The sequence below is a fragment of the Theropithecus gelada genome, chromosome 4, assembly GCF_003255815.1.
Source record: "Theropithecus gelada isolate Dixy chromosome 4, Tgel_1.0, whole genome shotgun sequence".
Classification (NCBI taxonomy): domain Eukaryota; kingdom Metazoa; phylum Chordata; class Mammalia; order Primates; family Cercopithecidae; genus Theropithecus; species Theropithecus gelada.
In genome coordinates this window covers 120,656,872-120,679,248 of record NC_037671.1, presented here as the reverse complement: position 1 = coordinate 120,679,248, position 22,377 = coordinate 120,656,872, and the positions used below count along the sequence as shown (strand labels likewise).

The following is a 22,377-nucleotide window of genomic DNA, read 5'->3' as shown; positions in this document are numbered from 1 at the left end:
TAGAATTAGTCATTATGTGAGTTGGAAGACTGTATGATTCTTTATTGGAAGTTGGCAAGTGTGCCAGATTAGACTTTCACTGAAGAATATCATGAGGGTTAATGAGAGGTTTTTAAAAGATAATAGTTATCTTTGTTTCATGTTTAACAACTTTATGCATTCTCTGGTCATTCCAGCTCCATGGAGAGCTCTTCAGTTGAGTTTCAATTACAGCCCGCAATTCCAGATGCTACAACATTTTAACTGTGGCTGCCAGATATCAGTAAGATTCACAGGCCTGGAGTACAACATTCTTTACAATGTGTGCTTCATATTTTGAAGACCATTTGTCTCATTTTCATCTACAATTGGCTCTGCCAAAGTTTTGCATGCCATTTTTCAAAATAAGCTTTTGTGCTACTTTAAAAATGTTTCAAAAATATCTTTGAGACACAATTCATATACCATAAAATTCAGCCATTTAAAGTGTACAAGTCAATGGTTTTTAGTAGATTCACAAATTTGTGCAACTATCACTACAGTCTAAATTCAGAACATTTTCATTACTCCATAAACAAAGCCCATGCCCCTTAGCAGTCACTCCAGTTCCTCTCCTAGTCCTTGGCAACTACTAATGTAATTTCTGTGTCTAAAGATTTGCCTATTCTCACCAGGAGTGGTGATGTATACCTGTAGTCCCAGCTACTTGAGGAGGCCAAGGCAGGAGGATTGCTTAAGTCCCAGAGTTTGAGGCTGCACTGAACTATGATACTGCTACTGCACTCCCATCTGAGTGACAGAGTGAGAACCCATCTCTAAAAAAATAAAATAAAATAAAGATTTGTCTATTTTAGACATTTCATATAAACAGAAATATACAGTATTTTGGGACTGTTTTTTTTTTTCCCACTTAGCATAATGTTTTTAAGGTTCATCCATGTTGTAGCATGTATCAGTACTTCATTTATTTTTTGTACAAATCATATTCCATTAGAAGTATAACCATATGTGGTTTGTCCATTTATCAATTGATGGGCATTTGGGTTGTTTCCACATTTGCCTACTATAAATGATGCTGCTATAAATACTCACATACAAGTTTTTCTATGAAGACATGTTTTCATTTCTCTCCGTTATAATTATAGGCTGAACTGTGGCTCCACCAAATTCACAATTTGAAGTCCCAACCCCTAGTATCTCAGGATGTAACTGTATTGAAATGTAAGTGTGTACAGAAGTGGCTATGCTAAAGTAAGGCTGCTAGGATGGGGGCTCTAATCCCATATGAATAGTTTCCTTATAAAAAGCCATCAGAGGCCTATCTGCACAGGGAAAGACCATGGGAGGACACAGAAAACAGCCATCTGCAAGAAAGGAGAGAGATCTTAGAGATCTTATAGACCTGCTAGCACTGTAATCTTCAACTGCCAGCCTCCAAAATTGTAAGAAATAAATTTCTGTTGTTTAATTTACTCAGTCTGTGATACATTGTTATGGCAGCTCTAGTAGACAACTGCAGGTATATACCTAGGAGTGGAAATGTTGGGTCATGTGGTAATTCCATTTAACACTCCAGGGACCTGCCAGACTGTTCATATGAGTTTTTGTGTGAATATATGTTTTATTTTCTCTTAAGTACATAGGAGTGGCATAGCTGCTAGGTATACATTTAACTATTTAAGACATGGATAGTTTTCCAAAGCAGCTGTGCCATTTTTCATTCCTACTAGCAATGCTTGAGGGTTCCAATTTTCCATATCCTTAACAAAACTTGTTATTGTCTATCTTTTGGTTATTGTTTGAGAACTAATCTCTGATTTTTTTATATTGTCCAAATTCCTACCTAAGGGGTCTGGGGAGTCAAGTCCTACAAACCATGGATCCTCATCAGATGGGTTTTATTTGACCATGTGTATTGTGACTTGCTTTTCAATCTGACTCTGGCATAACATTATGAGACAAGGAAAAAATATTTAGTCCCAAAATACATTTCCTTGCCATGCCTTGAAATTGCCCTGCAAAGTCTCTTGTGGGAAAAATCCACATTGTATAGAAAATCCCCTTCCCCTTTTGTTTTCCTTCCTTTCTTTGCAGATCCAGTGGATAATCAACTAAGAGTCAGGCACCCTTTTAGAGCTGATAAGAAACATTTTACAACCTACCCTCTCTCTGAAGTCTGCTATCTGAGATTCCTCTGAACAACAAAACTAGTTCTCCACGATCCTTTGTCTTTAACCTGAACATTCCTTTCTATAGATCCCAAGTCTTTAGACAAACTCAACCAATTGTCCACCAGAAAATGTTTAAATTTACCTATAGCCTCGAAGGCCCCACTTCGAGTTGTCTCACCTTTCTGAACCAAACCAATATATTTCTTAAATGTATTTGATTGATGTTTCATGTGTCTCTAAAATATATAAAACCAAGCTGCACCCCGACCATGTTGGGCACATGTTCTCAGGACCACCTGAGGGCTGTGTCACGGGCCATGGTTGCTCACATTTGGCTCAGAATAAATCTCTTCAAATATTTTAGAGTTTGACTCTTTTCATCGACAACTCATGTGGTGTAAAGTGATGGCTCATCGTTTTTTAACAGACTTTATTTTCTAGAGCAGTTTTAGGTTCACAGCAAAATTCAGCAGAAAGTACATAGAGTTCCCATATATCCCTACCTCCCCCCAACCCCATGCACCCTATGCACAACCTCTCCTACTATCAGTATCACACATCACAGTTGTACATTTGTTTCAAATTATGCCACATCATTATCCAAAGTTCATAGTTTATATTAGGGTCCATTTTTGGTGTTGTACATTCTATGGTCCAGCAAATGTTTAATGACGTATCCACCCGTGTAGTAGCATACAGAAGGCTCTCTGTCCTAAAAATCCCGTTTTGTTTATTCATTCCTTCCGCCTCTCCAAACCTTCATATTTTGGTTTTGATATCTACTTTCCCAGCAGCTAAAGCTGTTGATCATCTTTTCATGTACTTATTGGTCACTTACATGTTATCTTCTTTGGAGAAATGTCTATTCAAATCCTTTGCCCAGTTTTAAATTGGGTTATTTGTCTTTCTGTTGTTGAAATAACTGCTTTTTAAGGTTCAGTTTACTCCCTGCCAAGGGGGAAAACCCATGACTTTTGTCTACCGTGAGAAAAACACTAATACTTTATTACTCTGGGAATGGCTTCCTCAGCAAATTCACTGTTCCTTTCTACTTGGGATTCACTAAATGTTAATGAAGCCACTTTGTGGTTTTGCAGCAGAGCCGTCGTTTTTCTTGGCCGCCAGATTTATAGGACTCCAAAAGAAACAACCAGCATTAGGCAATATTAAATAAAATTTAGAGATAAAAGCTAATCAGTGTGTATAACAATTACTGATATCAAAATCAAGGAATAAGAATCAAATAGCACTTCTTACTGTTCTTGGACTTCAAAAGATTTATATGAATTTGGTACTATTAAAACTTCCTCTAAATTTAAATATGAAACACATGGGAATAATACAGTTACATGAGAAATATTAGTCATTTCTTTGCGCTTATGAGCTGGGTACCTTTGGTGGACAGTATTTGTGCAAATGTTTTAGTAACTATATGACTCTGCTCTGTTGTGAGCCATAGTTACCAGATTTTTATTTAGTCTAACCAGTTAAATAGCTATTTACTGAACACCCACTGCCTCTTCTACTGAAGTCATTAAATTCTTTGATACATTTCAAAAAAGAAATAGTTGCTTTTTCTCTGTTTACTAACTTCTTAAAAAAAGAAAATAGCACCACCCCTCCCCTCCTTATATTTCTTAGTTGGCTGAAGATATTCTGGAACTTAACACCATATATTTTGGGGGAAAGAAAAACAAACCTAAAACAGAAAATACCACAGTTATTCAAATATAGGACTTAAAAGAAACTCTTGAAGTTTATCTGTACTTAAAAAATTTCTTTCCTTTTCTTAAAATTTTTCAGAAAGGATTTCGCTATCTCCTTTGATAGTTTATTCTGCATTCTAAAACTTTCTTTTCTTATGGATAATCAAAATTGATCCTATAGGCGCCTCTTCCGTATTCAGTAGAAAAGGTGACTAGCGGCCGGGTGCGGTAGCTCATGCCTGTAATCCCAGCACTTTGGGAGGCCAAGGTGGGTGGATCTCCTGAGGTCAGAGTTCGAGACCAGCCTGGCCAACATGGTGAAAACCCGTGTTTACTAAAAATACAAACATTATCTGGGCATGGTGGTGGGTGCCTGTAATGCCTGCTACTTGTGAGGCTGAGACAGGAGAATCGCTGGAACCTGGGAGGCAGAGGTTGTGGTGAGCCAAGATCACACCATTGCACTCCAGCCTGAGTAACAAGAATGAAACTCCATCTCAAAAAACAAAAACAAAAACAAACAAACAAACAAAAAAAACAGGAAAGAAAAAAAGAAAAGGTGACTAGCTTCCTCCCACCATCTTGATATAATGATGAAATTCTTCACACCTTCTCTACCCAGTGAGGGAGAAAAAAACATGAAAATATTGGAAGACACAAGACTAAGTACTAACATTTGTTGACACCATTAAGTTTCTGAATGTTTAGGTTTCTGAAAATAGAACATTTATTGTTGACTTTTTCCCTCATGTTACCAGGTGTATCTCCAATAGAAATTTCATGAGAGAATAAATTATTATTAAGCATAAATTAGGTGCTTTATATGCTTTTTGACCAAAAAATTGGAACATGGAATAAATTCATTATTTAACAGTAACATAGGTCTACATTTCCTCTGCAAAATTCTTGACCCATAACTGCAAATTATAAGATTAAAAATACAGGCTGAGTGCAGTGGCTCATGCCTGTAATCTTAGCACTTTGGGAGGCTGAGGCAGGATGATCACTTGAGCCCAGGAGTTTCAGACTAGCCTGGGCCACATGGAGAAACCCTATCTCTACAAAAAATACAAAAATCATCCTAGTGTGGTGGCATGTGCCTGTAGTTCCAGATACCTGGGAGACTGAGGTGGGAAGATCACCAGACCCTGGGAGGTTGAGGTTGCAGTGAGTCATGATCATGCCACTCCAACCTGGGTGACACAGTGAGATCTTGTCTCAAAAAAAAAAAAAGGTTGAAAAGAAACTTTTCAGGAAGTGTATACATGTAAAGCAAGCCTGGCACGTAATAAGTATAAATTAGAAACTATATACATTAGAAAATATAAGTTAATGTACATAAAATAGAAAACATATATTTTTGGTTAATAAAATGATGTGAGGTTATGAAGAAATTGTGTGATTTCTTAATTGGTTTTGAAAGCAATTTCAAGCATCCTAAAAGAGTTTTGAGTGATAAAAACGTATCTAGAATAAAAGCTTCTCACATTCATAAGAGCAACAATTATTTCACTTCCAGTGACCTCCAAACTTATTTAATTACATATCTCACCAGTAAAAGGTTTGTACAACTATATATCCAGTGCATATTTGTTTAAAATGTAAATAGCTTATTAGCTATTTCTATTTTAAAGCATGCATAAATTATAGTTGGAGTAAGAATAAAAGTAAAACAATGTAAAATATTGTGTTTTTACTTACTAAAGGGACAGAATCTTTTTGCTGTTATTAAAACACAGTATTTTAAAATTTTTAAACAAAAACAGGCTATTGAATACAATTCATTATTTAAATTCTTTGTTGTTGTTTGTATTAGTCCATTTTCATACTCTTAGGAAGAAATTCTCAAGACAGGATGATTTATAATGAAAAAGAGCTTGAATTCACTTACAGTTCCACATGGCTGGGGAGGCCTCACAATTAAGGTGGAAGGTGAAGGGAGAGCAAAGGCATGTCTTACATGGTGGTAGGCAAGAGAGTGTGTGCAAGGAAGCTGCTCTTTATAAACCATCAAGTCTTGTGAGACTTATTCACTGTCATGAGAACAGCATGGGAAAACCCACCCCCATGATTCAATTACCTCCCACTGGGTCCCTCCCATGACACATGGGGATTATGGGAGCTACAATTCAAGAAAAAATTTGGGTGGGGACACAGCCAAACCATATCATTCCACCCCTGGCCCCTTCCAAATTTCATGTCCTCACATTTCAAAACCAATCATGCGTTGCCAACAGTCCCCTAAAATCTTAACTCATTTCAACATTAAGTCAAAAGTCCACAGTCCAAAGTCTCATCTGAGACAAGGCAAGTCCCTTCTGCCTGTGAGCCTGTAAACTCAAAAGCAAATTAGTTACATCCTAGATACAATGAGGGTACAGGCATTGGGTAAGTACACCCACTTCAAATTAAAGAAATTGGCCAAAATGAAGGGGATACAGGCCCCACACAAGTCCAAAATCCAGAGGGGCAGTCAAATCTTAAAGCTCCAAAATGAATTCCTTTGACTCTATGCCTCACATCCAACTTCATGCTCTGCCCCTGTGGCTTTGCAGGGCACAATCCCCTTTCTAGATGTTTTCATGGGACTGTATTGAGTGTCTGTGGCATGGTGCAAGTTGTTGGTGGATCCACCATTCTGAACTCTGGAGGATGGTGGGCCCTCTACTCACAGCTCCACTAGGCATTGCCTCAGTGGGAACTCTGTGTGGCGGCTCCCACACATTTCTCTTCTGCACTGCCCTAGCAGAGGTACTCCATGAGGGCTCTGCCCTGCAGCACACCTCTGACTGGACATCCAGGTGTTTCCATACATCCTCTGAAATCTAGGGGGAGGTTCCCAATCCTCAGTTCTTGACTTTCGTGCACCTGCAGGGCCAACACCATGTGTAACCTGCCAACACTTGGGGTTTGCATGGGGCCTGTAGCCCCATCGTTTTGGTCAATTTCTTTCATTTGGAATGGGTGTATTTACCCATTGCCTCTGAAACAATGGCCTGAGCTGTATGTTGGCCCCTTTTGCCATGGCTGTGACATAGGGCACCAAGTCCTGAGATTGCACAAAGCAGCAAGGCCCTGGGCCTAGCCCGTGAAAACATTTTTTTCTCCTAAGCCTCCAGGCCTGTGATGGGAGGGGCTGCCATGAAGATGTCTGTCATGTCCTGGAGACATTTTCCCTATTGTCTTGGTGAGTAACATTTGGCTCCTCATTACTTATGTAAATTTCTGCAGCTAGCTTGAATTTCTCCTCAGAGGTTTTTCTTTTCTATTGCATCATCAGGCTGCAAATTTTCCTACTTTTATGCTCTTTAAAACATAAGTTCCAATTCCAAACCGTATCTTTGTGAATGCATAAAACTGAATGCTTTTAAGAGCACTCAAGCCACATCTTGAATGCTTTGCTGCTTAGAAATTTCTTCCATCAGATACCCTAAATCATTTCTCTCAAGTTCAAAGTTCTGCAGATCTCTAGGGCAGGGACAAAATGCAGCCAGTCTCTTTGTTAAAGCATAGTAGGAATCACCTTTGCTCCAGTTCCCGATAAGTTCTTCATCTCCCTCTGAGACCACTTCAGCCTGGACTTCATTGTCCATATCACTATTAGCACTTTGGTTAAAACCATTCAACAAGTCTCTAGGAAGCTCCAAACTTTCCCACATCTTCATGTCTTCCTCTGAGTCCTCCAAACTGTTTCAACCTCTGCCTATTATCCAGTTCCAAAGTTGCTTCCACATTTTTTGGTATCTTAATAGCAGTACCCCACTCTACTGGTACCAATTTACTGTATTAGTCCATTTTCATACTGCTATGAAGAAATACTTGAGACTGGGTAATTTATAAAGAAAAAGAGGTTTAATGGACTCACAGTTCCACATAGCTAGAGAGGCCTCACAATCATGGCAGAAGGTGAGTGAGGAGCAAAGGCACATCTTACATGGTGGCAGTCAAGAGGGCATGTGCAGGGGAACTGCCCTTTATAAAACTATCAGATCTCATGAGACTTATTTACTATCATGAGAATAGCATGGGAAAACCTGACCCCATGATTCAATTACCTCCCTCTAGGTCCCTCCCATGACATGTGGGGATTATGGGAGCTACAACTCAAGATGAAATTTGGATGGGGACACAGCCAAACCACATCATTGGTGTTCAGCACTTTGTCAAATGGCAAATGTTGACTTGATTCTAAGTTCAGTGTATTTTGAAATTCTCTTTTATGGGCTGTCACAGTGCAAAGATATATCTGACTGAAACATAATAGGTGATATGGTTTGGGTGTGCCCCACCCAAATTCCATCTTGAATTTTAGTTCCTATAATAATCTCCATGTGTCATGGGAGGGACCTGGTGGGAGGTAACTGAATCATGGGGGTAGCTTTTTGAATAAGTCTCACGATATCTGATGGTTGTAAGGGCAGTTCCCCTTCACAGCTCTTTTGTCTGCTTCCATGTAAGAGGTACCTTTGCTCCTCCTTCACCTTCCCAGCCATATGGAACTTTCAGTCCATTAAAGCTCTTTTTCTTTATAAATTATCCAATCTGGGTATGTCTTTATTAGCAGTGTGGGAATGGATAAATAAAATAGAAATGTAGTTATTAATAATGGTTGTAAATTTGTATTTTAGATTTTCTTGATAATCCAGAATTTTCATTGTATGACAGCTTGACAGATCTGATCAGTCTTCATTGTTTTTACCTAGTCACATAGCTAACAGAACTCAGTAGTCAGTTGTAAAAGTATTAGCTGTGCTATTATTTTGTCATTTTCTGGCATTATTACTATTATCTTTGATACAAGGATTCTTTGTAGGAGCAATCTTTTAATGTCACTTGTTCATTTTGAGAAAGTGAGTTTAAAGCTAGAGAGTATAATCTGCAATTACTCATGTAATCATGCACATGAAACAACGATATACTTGGAGTAAATAAATTAGAGTCCAATTACTCTCCTTTCTTAGTGATTAGCTCTCATCTCCATTGATAGGTGACATGTGACTGATAAGTGGATGAGAATAAGGGTGTTGGTGTTGATCTGCAGATCTCATAAGAAAAAGCTCATGAAAGGCATCACATGGCAGCAAAAAGCAGAAAGCAAGAGATGGAGAGAGAGGAGGGAAGTGCCAGATTGTTCATACAAGCAGTTCTCATGGGAAATAACAGAGTAAGAACTCACTCATTATCACACATATGGTAACAAGTCATTCATGAGGGTTCCAACTCCATAACCAAAACCCTTCCACCAGGCACCACCTCCAATATTGGGGATCAAATTTCAACGTGAGATTTGGAAAGGACAAATATCCAAACTATATCACCCACCCAAGGTTTTTTTTTTTTTTTTTTTTGAGACAGTCTTGCTCTGCAGCCCAGGCTGGAGTGCAGTGGCATGATCTAGCTCACTGCAACCTCCTCCTCTCGGGTCCAAGCAATTCTTGTGTCTCAGCATCTGGACTACAGACATGGGCCACCATTCCCAGCTAATTTTTGTATTTTTAATAGAGAAAGGGTTTTCACATGTTGGTCAGACTAATCTCAAACTCCTGGCCTCAAGCAATCTGCCCACCTGGGCCTCCCAAGGTTCTGGGATTACAGGTGTGATGTGAGCCATCACGTCTAGCCAACTTCTCTTTCTCTCTCTCTCTCTCTTTTTTTTCACAATCTTTATTCTTTATGTGTTTAGGTCATGGCTAAACATTTTTGGGTATTTTTTTTTAGAAACATTATAGTGCTGTTTAAAAGTTGCAGCATAAACAGTATCACCATCTGCTGAGCAAAAATCTGGTAGTTTGGGTACCTTCTTTTGTACATTTGAAAGTCTTTCCCAAGGGTGGTGTACCAGTCACAATTCAGAGAAAAAAAAAAAAAACAAACCAGTAGCTGCAATAAATTAAGGGATCTATCCCAAAGAATTGGCTTACATAATTGTAGGAGTTGGCTAGATAAGTCTGAAATCTGGAGGGCCAGCCATCAGGGAGGGCAGGCTGGCACACAGAGGAATGATCTGAAGTTGCTGTCCTTGAGCAGCATTTCTTCTGGGAAGCTCCACTCTGTTACTAAACCCTTCCAATGACTGAATAAAATCCTCCGGGTTATCTAGGATTATCTCTCTTATTTAAAATAGGTTGATTATGGATGTTAATCACATCTACAAAATATTTTCTCAGCAACACAGAGATTAGTGTTTGATTGAACAAATGGGATTACAGCCTTACCAAGTTAATAGATAAAACTGACCATTACAGGTGACAATTATCTCTTTGATTACAAAGCACAGAACATCACTGTCCACTTTACGTTCATATGGAGACAGGGTTTGGTTTAAAAAGCTACCATATGCAACCTTAACCATTTAATTTTTTTTCAAACAAAGCATAAGGTGCAAAATTAAATCAAACTCCTTGTTATACTAAGTCCACCAGATTTCCCCTCCCTTCCTCCCTCCCTCTCTTCCTCCTTCCCTCCTCCTAAAATGAAGTGATCCTCCCAACTCAGCCTCCTGGTAGCTGTGATTACAGGCATCCGCCACCATACCCAGCTAATTTTCTTATTTTTACTAGAGATGGGGTTTCACTATGTTGCCCAGATTGGTCTTGAACTCCTGGCCTCAAGTGATTCACCCACCTTAGCCTCTCAAAGGGGTGGAATTACAGGTGTGAGCCAATGCACCTGTTGTGGGTAGACTTCTTTCTACAAATGTGCATATAGCACCTTGATATGAGCTTGGCTGGAAAAAATTATGCCAATTCCTTGCCTTGTTCTTGATGGAGAGAAACTGAAGATGATACAAGCGATCAATGTTTCTCAAACTTTTGGGGCTCAAGAATACTTTATATGCTTCAAAATGATTAAGGACTCTATTGAGACTTTGCTTTTGTTTATATGGGTTATATCTACAACTATTTGCCTTATTAGAAATTAAAACTAAGCAATATAAAAATATTAACTAGAAATAATAAACCTATTACATGTTAACATATAATAACACATTGTGAAATGAAAAATAACTATTTTCTAAAATAAAACAAAGACTTAGTGAAAAGAATGGCATTGTTGTACAATTTTGCAAATCTCTTTAAAGTTCCCTAACTGAAGGCAAGCAGCTTCTCATGTCAGCTTTGTTAATAAATGTGTTATGTTGTTTTCATTGACACATATGAAGAAAATCCCAGGGCCTTTCAGACTGCTTGGTCTTGGAGATCCCTAAGGATCACACTTCGAAACTGATGGTCTATGGCAATGGGTCCTTTTAGGCCTTGAATCCCTTTAAGAATCTGACAGACAATATGAAACTCTGTCTCTAGGAAGCAGCTGGAAGGTACACAATGTTGGGAGTTTGCCCTTTGAAGCTCACCTGTGGACCTTCTTTCCCTCCATAAGTCCACTGACTCCGGTTAGGAATGCCTGGGCAGTGGTCTGATAAGCGTCCTTTTTATGTAATGGTGGATAAATTGCTTTTTCCAATGTCTAAACATACAGTTTCAAAACCAAAGAGGAAATAAGATTGAAGAAAAGGAAATAAGGAATAATGGAAGAAAGGAAGGGAAAAAGAGAGAGAATTAAAAGGTGGTTTATTGTAATCCCAGCACGTTGGGAGGCCGAGGCAGGTGGATTGTTAGAACCCAGTAGTTCGAGACCAGCCTGGGCAACATGGCGAAACCCTGTCTCTACAAAAAAATAAACAGGTGTGGTGGTGCATGTCTGTAGTCCCAGCTACCCGGGAGGCTGAGGTGGGGACATCACCTGAGCCTGAGAAGTTGAGGCTGCAGTGAGCTGTCATGGCACTTCACCCTGGACAACACAGACTGTGTCTCAAAAAATAAAAAATAAAAAAATAAAAATAAAAAAGGTGGTTTACTCAGTAGAGATCTTTATCTTGCTTGAAAGACCAAAGCCATTTTAAGAAGGAAACTTGCTAAATCTTCTGCTGTATGCGTAAAGAGTAATCCCTTAAAAATAAATCACTGGGTAAACGAGATGACTGCTTGAGTCATCATTAACAACTTATTAAAAAGACAGAAGTGCCTCTTACAGAGGTGTAAAGTTTTACTTGCACCCTATCATGCTGGTAGAAAACCTGGGAAGGCAAATCTGAGTGCAGGGTAGAAAACAGTCAGTTGCAGAACATAAACATTAACATGATTATAATTATGGACTTGAGAAGTGAAAAGCACTGGGGAAGTTTTAGGTAAATACAACATTCCACACTGATGCTTTCACAGTTTAATAGCGGAATCACTTATAAACATTCTGATAAAGATCAGAAACTAAAATGCATTCCTGTTTAAAACACAGATTTGCATTTACCAAAGAAGACATGATTCTGGAACAAAGGAAAAATACACTCAACGTTATCAACAGGCAATGATGCTCTCAGTCAATGGAAATTTTTACAAAGGCTCTGGAAAAATAACTGGAGATAGCAGTTGTTTGATTATGGGAAGCCAAGAGAACAGAAGAGGCATGCATGAAGTGCCTTACGGATCTGGGTAAAGAATTAGGGACATGATGCGGTAAATGTTAAATAGTCTTGGCAGAAAATGACCACAGGTAATTTCAGTAAGTATAACCTAAATAAATAATAAAATGTACAGAAATGATTTCTAAGGCAATTTGAGCACCAATGTTTGCTCCTTAGAACACTGGAAGGGTCAGTGATCAGAACTGTGCGCACGTACAAATCACAGGTCTGGAAAGATCCCATAGATCGAAAATGTGTCTTTGGACAAATCGCTCCTCTAATATGCTCTCTAGGCAGGTGTGGAGCATTAACAACAGGTTTACTGGAGAGACAAAGATAACAATAGGGTTTGGAAAGGCAGACCATTTAAAAAAGGCTGATTTTTTGATAGGGAGAGAAAAAGTTATTGATTTTAATAATAGTGGTCACCTATACAAAGATCTTTATACAGATAATGGAGGCTGCTTTTTTTAAATTTCTATTTTGCAGGAAAAGAAGCGTAAGCTGCAATAAAAATTTGGTTTCAAAATAACAAAGTCAGTCCCCAAAGTCAGTATTGAGAGTCACTGACATTAAATGAAGAAGATACAAGGATGGTGTGGGGACCTTCACTCTTCAAAGACGAGCTATACATGCCCCTGAAAGGCTGTCTGAAGGCAGGGGAAGGCTGGAGATGGCAACTCTGGCCTCTGCCAAGTACTCGTGCTATTTTCTGGATGTGATACTATCTGTTTTGTAACTCAGAGGCAACACCACATACCTAGCACAGGGCTCGAACCCCCTTTGGGGTTATCAATTACTTACATAGCCTTCCTCTAAGGGAAGGCTTGCAAATGATTCATATTCAACCCTTACATGTGATAAGCATTCATGTCGGCTTCACAATGTAACAGAGGTACATAAGGATTCTTGTAAACAGAAAATTTTATAAAGTTAACTGATCTCACTTTGAAGAAGTCTTACTGACTAGATGTCCTTTATTAGAGTAGACAGGCTTAAAATGCATTGCTTGTAGTATTCTGTTGTAATGCCTTCTTTTTGTTTTTGCATTGGTTTTTAATTCATTTAATTGGTTTAAATTCTTTTTTTTTACATTCTATTTTTGCATTTGTATGCCAGTTAAAAATTATGAAATGGCACATTGTGGGATTTTGTTTACCTAAATTCTAGAAAGATTGAAAGACACCTTTTATTTGAATTAAGTAAGCCTGAGGTTATTCAGCATGGGTGATCTCTGCATTTCTGAAAGGTTATCTTGTCGTTTAATAAACACAAATAACTTAAGCACACTGGAAGAGCTATTAAATGAGAGCAGGAGATTAAAAAGACATGATTTCTTACTTTGTCCACCTGAAAGGAGAGCTTGTGTTGGTGATTAATCTTGCACTGTTAAATTCAGTTCCTAAATATTTAGATAAATAGTTGGTCTGATCATTATTTGTAAAGTATTAGTAGTTGCATGTTGAACTATCATGTTAAGATTTTTAGTTTGTTGTTCATGTGCTATGAAAGATAACAATTCGTAAAACTGAATGCATGGCTTATTCAGCTCAGGTCACATACAAAGAGAAACACTGATGCTGCAATAAACACAGTAAAGTTATCTGGGTTTGAAGCAAAACGGCTGTGAAGTAAGGTATATGCACTTTACGTTGTACATATCTTTTCAGTTCTAGTAAACTCATGGAATCATGTAACAGAAAATGATTCTCCAGGTCCAAACACATTTAAGTTTAATGACTGGGGCTATTCTAACAATTGCGGCTATCTCACTTTTTCTCACTGGTTCATTAGCATAGCACCCATTTAAGAACAACTACTTATAAACATAGTAATATTTCAGAGGCTATAAAATAATAGAGGAAGAAAACTTAAAAAATCCTTTGCAGCCAAGAAAATGTGAGGAACAGATTTGTATTTGTTTTGAACAATTGGAAACTGTCACAATTGTTTTTAAGATGTAACAAATGTATATAAAATATGGGATTCTGTAGCATTAGCCATTTTGATATCTTTTATTGAAAGAAAAAATAAAAAAACCCCATATGTTCTGAGGCTCAGAAATCAAAGAATTCCACAATTTTCATTTCCCCTAAAATATTTATTTAATTGATATCTTACAGAAATAAATAAAAACAGTTTTTGTCTAATACAGATAATTTTTATATATATATGTAATTTGTTTTTACAAAATTGAAGCATATCAAATTGTTTTCTCTAAAACATAGCTCAGAAAGGAATAGTAGAAAATAAACACAAAGAAATACTGAAGTAGTCTCATTTTTAAATTATAAGCATGGGCCTTCTGAATCTCAGCATGACATGTTATTAGTAAAAGAATGTAAGATATGGAGTCAGGGTACCTGGGCTCCACTGTTTACTTGCTACATGTCCTAAGAAAGTTTCAATGTATCTGAACTTCAGTTCTCTACCTTTAAAACAGGAATGATATTAATTATATCAACTTCACAAGATTGTTGGGCAAATTAAACATGTAAATGTACAGGAAAGCTCTTTTTAATATGTAAAGAGCTATAAAAATAAGTTTGATTTAATTTCATATAAAAGAATCAATGCATACTTCCTTTTAACTGAAGAATAAGCACCAAAAGCATGTGTGTGTTTTCTTCAGTTGAATTACATCACTCTATAAACCTAGAGTAAGAAAATGCACCTTAACTGAGCACCAAAGCCTCTCGGACAAATGGGATCCAGGGGATGGTTCTATGAGTTTTCCAGGCAGCTGACTAGGAGCTAGTAAGTCCTGAGGGTCAAAGAGGGTCCTTTAAAACTCTGAAGGCTCAAAGAAAAGGAAGCCAAACAAGAACATTTGTATTACATCAAATGGCTAGGATATAACAAGCTACTCCTTATTCAGCAATTTCAAAGTCCATTAATTCCTCACAGAAGAAGAACACTTGGTTATTACCACTTGCAACTATTCGCTTATGTGAACATGGCATTCTCTTGTTCAAAAGGTCAAAGACTCGTGCTTAAGGGAGGAACAACTGGAGTGAAATAACAACTCTACCATGAATTCAGATATCACTGGCTAAAAAGTTCTAGTTACACAAGAACATGGGAGAGGAAAAGAATCCAAGACATCAGTATAATAATGATTGAAACAAAACCCTGCCATATTTCCATGTTATAATAAAACAAAATCATAAAAGCTGCAATATTTACAGATACATCAATCTTACAACATATAAAAACTTTAACAATAAGAAAAATTAAGAGTAGAGAAAGCGGATAATTTTAAGGTAATCATTAATACATTAAAAAAATCTATTTGGAGTTAACTGTCTACACTAACACCACTTTACACATAATAGAAATATGAGTATTTTCATTGTTTTTGTTTTCAGTAGCAAGATGCAGAAGAAAGAAATAACTGTCTGACATTAACTTATTCTAAGGAGTTGCAAAATTACTAATTGTAAAGTTATGGTATAAGCCTACTCAAAAAATGAGTTAATGTAATTCACCATCTACTTAAAATATTACTAACAAGATACTGGTGAATCATGTGCTAAAGATACTGAAGGCCCTTCCAAAAACTGAGATCTATGTTGGTTGAATATACCAGGTCATATAAAACTAGGCTAGTTTACTTTCTTATTCCAACTCTTTTTATGACTGATCTTATCATAAGAAAAGTACACATTACCTCTCTTAATTCCCTTGTATCGTCAGATATAGATATTATTTGGGACAAAAAATAAATATTTTATTAGGAGTGTAAAATTAAAAATCTTTATAGATCTTTTGAAAACAGTATATTGAAAAGGACTCAGTAAGTACTAGGCCACTGTATAACCAGAACAAGAAACAAATTCATTCAACTAGGAACAGTGGTAACTGTTATCTACTGGGTTTTTAAAACTTTTAACTTTGCTCTACAGCTATGAAAGTTTATTAATACACTAAAGTCCATGGAATGAATCAAGTGTAGTTCATTCAAGCTCTTCAGTTTCTTTGGTAAACAGGTCTGCCAAGTCAGCCACGGTCAAGACGGAAGCCTCTGAATGCTTCACTGATGAGTTCGTGTGACTGCAAGGTTTTCCAAATGAGCACAGTCAGAAAGAAACCCCAAGCCATCAGCGATTGTATTTGTAGTAATACGAACTAGACACATATTTTTTCTTAAGTTTTTGTAACTGGGCTATAAGAAACTCCCAGAGGAAAGCAAGTGATAAGATCATTGTTATACCTTGTCAAAACTAGTGAAGACTTCTATATATTACGTTTAGGGTTTGTCAAAATGTTTTTTTCTCTGTGCAATTAACAGAACAAAGAATAAAACCCTTGACAACTGCTACTAAGGCTCTCACCTTACAAATTACCTTCTTACCACCTAAAGTTAAATTGTTTCAAGAGAATTTCAAACAACTCATAACTGTTATTTTATTAAAACAACCTAAATAAAAATCACTGAAGTCTGATACACAAGGAAACAAGAACTTTAAAAAGCCTTCATGTTTTAGGTAAAAAGGCTCCTGTGGAAGCCTCTTTCCTTCCCAGAAATCAACAATGGAAGAAAATTTGTGGTTTCAAATTGCTTCTTTGCTATGTGACAATCCCTTCGAAGGCAATCATCTCTTCCTTGGGTACCTTCCAATCCTACCTACCTCCTAAAGATGTAGAAAGATTTATGTTTTCAAAAAGATTTAAATAAATTATACCATAAATATTAGAAAATTCCATGATTCCAGAGTCAAGCTTTTAAAATTAAGACTGGTTTGGTCTCTCTGCTTTTGTTTTGTCTTTGGATTGACACCACAATTAACCTTAACCAATTAAGTTTTTTTTTTTTTTTCCCCCTGGGACACAGTCTTGCTCTGGTGCCCAGGCTGGAGTGCAGTGGCACGATCTTGGCTCACTGCAACCTCCACCTCCTGGGTTCAAGCGATTCTCCTGCCTCAGCCTCCCAAGTAGCTCAGACTATGGCGTGTACCACCACGCCTGGCTAATTTTTGTGTTTTTAGTAGACACGGGGTTTCGCCATGTTAGCCAGGCTGGTTTCGAACTCACGACCTCAGGTTATCCACCTGCCTCAGACTCCCAAATTTTAAATTTTACAGTCAAATTTTAAATTTTAAAATCAAATTTTAAAGTTCAGATATTTATACCTGCACGTGACTAACAAGTGTGATGTAGAAAGTGGCAATAAGAGTTTAGTTTACACATATGAGACTAAGGCTTACGTCAGGCATAAAGATATATTTTGTTTAGAAAGTGATCCAACGTGGCAAAGAAATGTAGTATAGTTTATATTTATGTTATGATTAATGCATTAATTCAAATATACAAAGTCTGGTGCACTGACTGGGAAACAGTGAAAAGGCAAAAGGTCAGACCTTGCTTTTAAGAAGTATTTGTGTTGTATTTTTTGTTGTCATCTAAGTGAAGAAGTTCCAAAGATACAAACTTTTAACAGGAAAACCTTCCCCCTTCTACTTGTCATAAATTATTACCTACCTCCTCTCAGCAGTTTTCAGCATTGCCTGCATTCTTTCTTCTATTGTTGCTTTAATTAAGAATCTGTGTACAATAGTAGGTCTAGAAGGTACAGAAGAATTTTAAGCTTAAAAACACAGTAAAACGAATCAGTACAAACTGACTTCACATTTTACATGCTATATTCATCAGTCAGTTGGTGCCCACTTGTGGCAGGTGCTGGGAGGGGTTCAGCAGCAAATAAAATGAACTATTTAATCTCCTGAACTGGCATTCTAACAAGAGACAGACGATAAACATATAAAGGAGTAAGACAGTTTCAAATAAATATAATGCTGAGAGGAGGCTGACATGCAAACTGAAACAACAGTGATGGGAATGAGGCCAGTAGGCAAAGGAGGAGTAGGAAGAACATCCAAACGGAAGAAACAGCACATTCCCCGGGAAGGGAACACGCCTGGAACAAGTCTAACATGTTCAAGAGGCCAAAAGAAGGCTAGCATGGCAGAAGCATCCTGTAAGCAAGGGAGAGAGGTGAAAATAAGGGTGGAGAAGTGTGCAGGGGCCAGGTCACACAGGGCCTTCCAGGATGTGACCAAGGATTTGAATTGTATTGTGGTTATAATGGGAAGCCCTTGGTGGGTTTGTATGCATGATTTGATGTATACCTGACTGTACTTTAGAAATCCCTTTGGCGACTGTGTGGAGGATGTACTTCTGGTTCAGCAAGAAGAGCACCAGAGAAGTCAGTTAAGTTCTGTAGTCATCTGGGTAAGTAAGGGTGAATGCACTATGGTTGTGTCAGTGGAGAAGACAGCAGTCAAGTAGATTTGGAATATCTTTTGGAGGCAGAGCTGACAAAACTTAAAAGATGACTGGGATGTGAGATGTGAAAACAAAAATATAGAAGAGTCCTAGATTTCTGATCTGGGCAGGAACAGATGACAGTGCCACATAATAAGATGGGGAAAGCTCAGGGTGGGAGTGAGAGTGCAGATGCAACACAGTTTTGTTTTGTCCATGTGAAACCTATCAGATAACTATTAGACAGGTATCCACGGTGAGTCCAGAGATATGTGTTCAGAGCTAGAACTGGATATATGCACCTGGGACAGGAGTTATATGGGCACGTCTGGGCTGGGGAATATATACCTGAGAGTCGTCAACCCGTAAAAGCTACCTAAAGCCCTAAGACTGGAAAAATTCATCGAAGGGGTGTAGACAAAGAATCCTCAGACCACTGGCAAGAAGTAGGTCACTAAAAATGTTATAAGCCTCACTTCAGTGATATGGTGGAGAGAAAAATAAACCAGACAGTTTGACAGAGAATGGGGGATAAAAAAGTAGAGATGGAGGTAGGATGTATCGGAGTGTTTTTTCCTTTTTAAAGATGGATAATATTAAGACATATTTATGGAGTAATATATGACAGGTTGAGTATCCCTAATCCAAAAACCCAAAATCCAAAATGCTCTAAAATCCAAAACTTTTTGAGTGCCAACGTGACGTGGAGAATTCAACACCTGACTTCATGTGATGAGTCACAGTGAAAACACAGTAAAAACTTGCTTTCGTGCACAAAATTATTTAAAATATTATATAAAATCACCTTCAGGCTATGTGTAGAAGTTGTATATGAAACATAAATAAATTTCATGTTTAGACTGGGATTTCATTCCTAAGATATCTCACTATGTATATGCAAATATTCTAAAATCTGAAAAAATTCTAAAGGCAAAACACTTAAAGCATTTCAGTTAAGGGATACTCAACCTGTACAAGGGAAATGTATACCTGTCCTTGAAAATACGAGAAGGAATGGAGTCCAGGACAAATGAATGAGTGGCTTTTGAAAGAAAAGGGACACTTCTGCTGTAATAAAAGGGAAGGCATATGAGGTACTTTCCTGCTTATTACTGGATGACATATCCATGCTCCTGCCTACCAACCCCTCCCTCCACTTCAGTGTTCCATCCCGTATCCTCTTGGCTACTTAAGGACATTGTCAAGCATTCTCCCTGTTCTCCTCCTTCACTAGTTTTTGTTGTCTCTAATGAATCATTCTCTTACTAATTCTCCCATTTGAAAGGAAAAACAAATACTTCTCTTGATCTCATTCTCTTCCTTTTCTCTGCAGCAAAACTCCTCAAAATACTAGCTGTACCAGCCACACAGAAGCAGCAGTGCACTGTGGTTAAAGCTTGTACTGTGAAGGCAGAATGGCTGTGCCTGAAATCTGCTACCGCTTCTACTAGTTGTCTGACCATGGGCAAGTTACCTAACCTCTCTTTGTTATACAAGTATTTGTTAAATAAGAAATACACAAAATCCCATTTTCTCCAAAACTAAAGTCAGACTGTCACCTCTACCACTTAACCTGATTTTGATCTCCATGTTGCTAAATCTAATGATCAATTCTCAATCCTTATCTTCCTTGACATTTTTCACAGCACTTGCAACAGGTGACCATATCCTCTTCTTTGAGGTACATTTTTTACTTGGCTCCTAGGACACGCATCTTCTGGTTTTCTTCTAACTCACTGCTTGATCTTTGTTACCTTTGCTGGTTTCTTCTCCTCTCCTAGAATAGTTGAAATTTGGTGCCCTGGAGTTCAGTCCATGGTCCTCTGTCTAAATTCTATCTCTATCTAAACTCACCCCTAGGTAATCTCATTCAGTCTCGTGACTTAATGGACTTGTACATCTAGTTACAGAAAAGAAATCTCCATTTGGATGTCAGTTCTTCTCTTACCAAATCTGTTCCACCCTGTAGACTTCTCCAGCTCAGCTGGTTACTTCATCCTTCTAGTTATCCAAGCCAAAACCCATGGTGTTATCCTTGACCCTCTCACACCCCATGTCTAGTCTGTCCAAAAGTATATCAGTTCTTTCTTCAAAATATATCCAGAACCTGACCACTCCTCACCATGTGCACTGCTACCTCCATGGTCAGGTCACCTTCATCTCTCACCAGGACGACTGCAATAGCCTCCAAGACTCTCCCTGTTTCTACTCTCCCTTGTTCCCCTTTACTCTCACCCCATCATAGCACTCAGAATGATTCTTCTAAAACTTAAGATATGCCAGGCCTCTGCTCAAAGCCTTCCAATGGCTCCTGATTTCACACAGGGCAAAAGCACTGTCCTCACAGTGGCTTCCTGGGCCCAATATAATCCCTCTCCCCACTGAGCGCGCTCACTTCAACTCCTGCTTCTCTCCCCTTTAGCAACTGTGGCTCCTTGCTATTCTTCTAACATACCATACTTCTGACTTAGGGCCTTTGCACTGAATGCACTGTTTACTTGAACATTCTTTTGCAAGAGAGCTGCATGACTAACTTTCCCATTTTCCCATTTCTTTCAAGTCCTTGCTCAGACCTTCTCAATAAGGCCTTGCATGCCTTCCTGCCCAAACACTGCACTCTTACTTCCTCACCCTGCTCTACTTTTCCAGCTCCGAACATAGTCTAGATTGTACTTATGTTTATTGTTTACCATCTTTCTGTCTACCAACCCCGTTACAGCTAGAATTGCGCTCCATGAGGATATCTCATGTTCCCATAACAGTACCTGGCACACAGAAGATACTCAATAAAAATCTACCAAAAAGCATTGAGTACTGATGCAGGCAGACTGTTCAAGTTGATGATGGAAAGATGAGGTACTTCTAATCTGATTGTATATGGTTCCCCTGTACGAGGCAAGATTGCAATGGTGAGAAAGAAGACAGACTTAAGACAGACTCCTCAAAAGGTAGAAAAAAACAGATTCACTTGGGAGGCGTAGTAAGATTGTTGGGTAATGCTGAATGGCCATTTGGACTTATGGTTTTAAATATGAGACCAGTCCAGCCTATGCTTTAGAAGAACATTGGTAGGACAAAATATCAATATTTAAAAACATAGAAGAAAACCAACAAAAAAACAAGTAAAGACGTGACTGCATTTTAAATGACACTTGGTGGTAAGTTAGAAGAAGCCTGCATTTATTACAGTTACTTTGCCCTATTTGTTAAGGGGTTTAATAAACATGTCTCTTCCCTGTTTACAAGTAAATCCTTTATTTTCTCTCCCGCTACTACTTACAGGGCAGTCTACATTTCTGAGTATGACACAGAAGACTTCATTTCCTGCCAATGATCCCTTTCTCATACTTTATACTGCAACAATTCCAAACTCCTTATAGTCCCTAGAAATGTCATGTCATTTCCCACCACTGTATTTTTGCATATCTAACTCTCTTTGGCTGTGTGACTACCCTTTTCCAGCCAACTTTGAAATAATTATTACTTCAAGACTCAACATCATAAAGCCTTTCCTGACTCTGTAGGGCTCGAGTGATCATTACCTTCTTTTGTTAACACAGTCCTTTTATTATTATACTTCTGCACATTCTACCCAACACTTTAAATCGTGCTTCCTGTACTACACAGTGAGCTACTTGGGGAAACAAATTATGTATCATTCAATTTGAATCTTCAGTATTTAGAATAATGCCTGACATACAGTAGGTACTCAATAAATATTGATTTAATAAGTGCTTATTATGGATGTGTGTGGTTTTTTCTTTTTTAAACATCGAAGATATTTAACATTTCTAAA

General features: G+C 38.0%; 1 protein-coding gene and 1 long non-coding RNA gene across 2 annotated transcripts in view; one reads left to right on the top strand and one right to left on the bottom strand.

The window, feature by feature from the left end:
- The window catches only part of LOC112623427, a 72,533-nt gene extending 57,097 nt beyond the window's left edge, over window positions 1–15,436 (top strand). The window contains exon 3 of the long non-coding RNA XR_003119134.1: window positions 12,807–15,436. This is a non-coding gene — a long non-coding RNA (uncharacterized LOC112623427). The remainder of the gene's footprint in view (window positions 1–12,806) is intronic.
- The window catches only part of SHPRH (SNF2 histone linker PHD RING helicase), an 84,051-nt gene continuing 76,071 nt past the window's right edge, over window positions 14,398–22,377 (bottom strand). The window contains exons 29-30 of the mRNA XM_025383841.1: window positions 17,799–17,879; window positions 14,398–16,370 (exon numbers count right to left, since the gene is read on the bottom strand). Coding sequence (XP_025239626.1) covers window positions 16,274–16,370; window positions 17,799–17,879 — 178 coding nt within the window. The 3' untranslated portion in view covers window positions 14,398–16,273. The remainder of the gene's footprint in view (window positions 16,371–17,798; window positions 17,880–22,377) is intronic.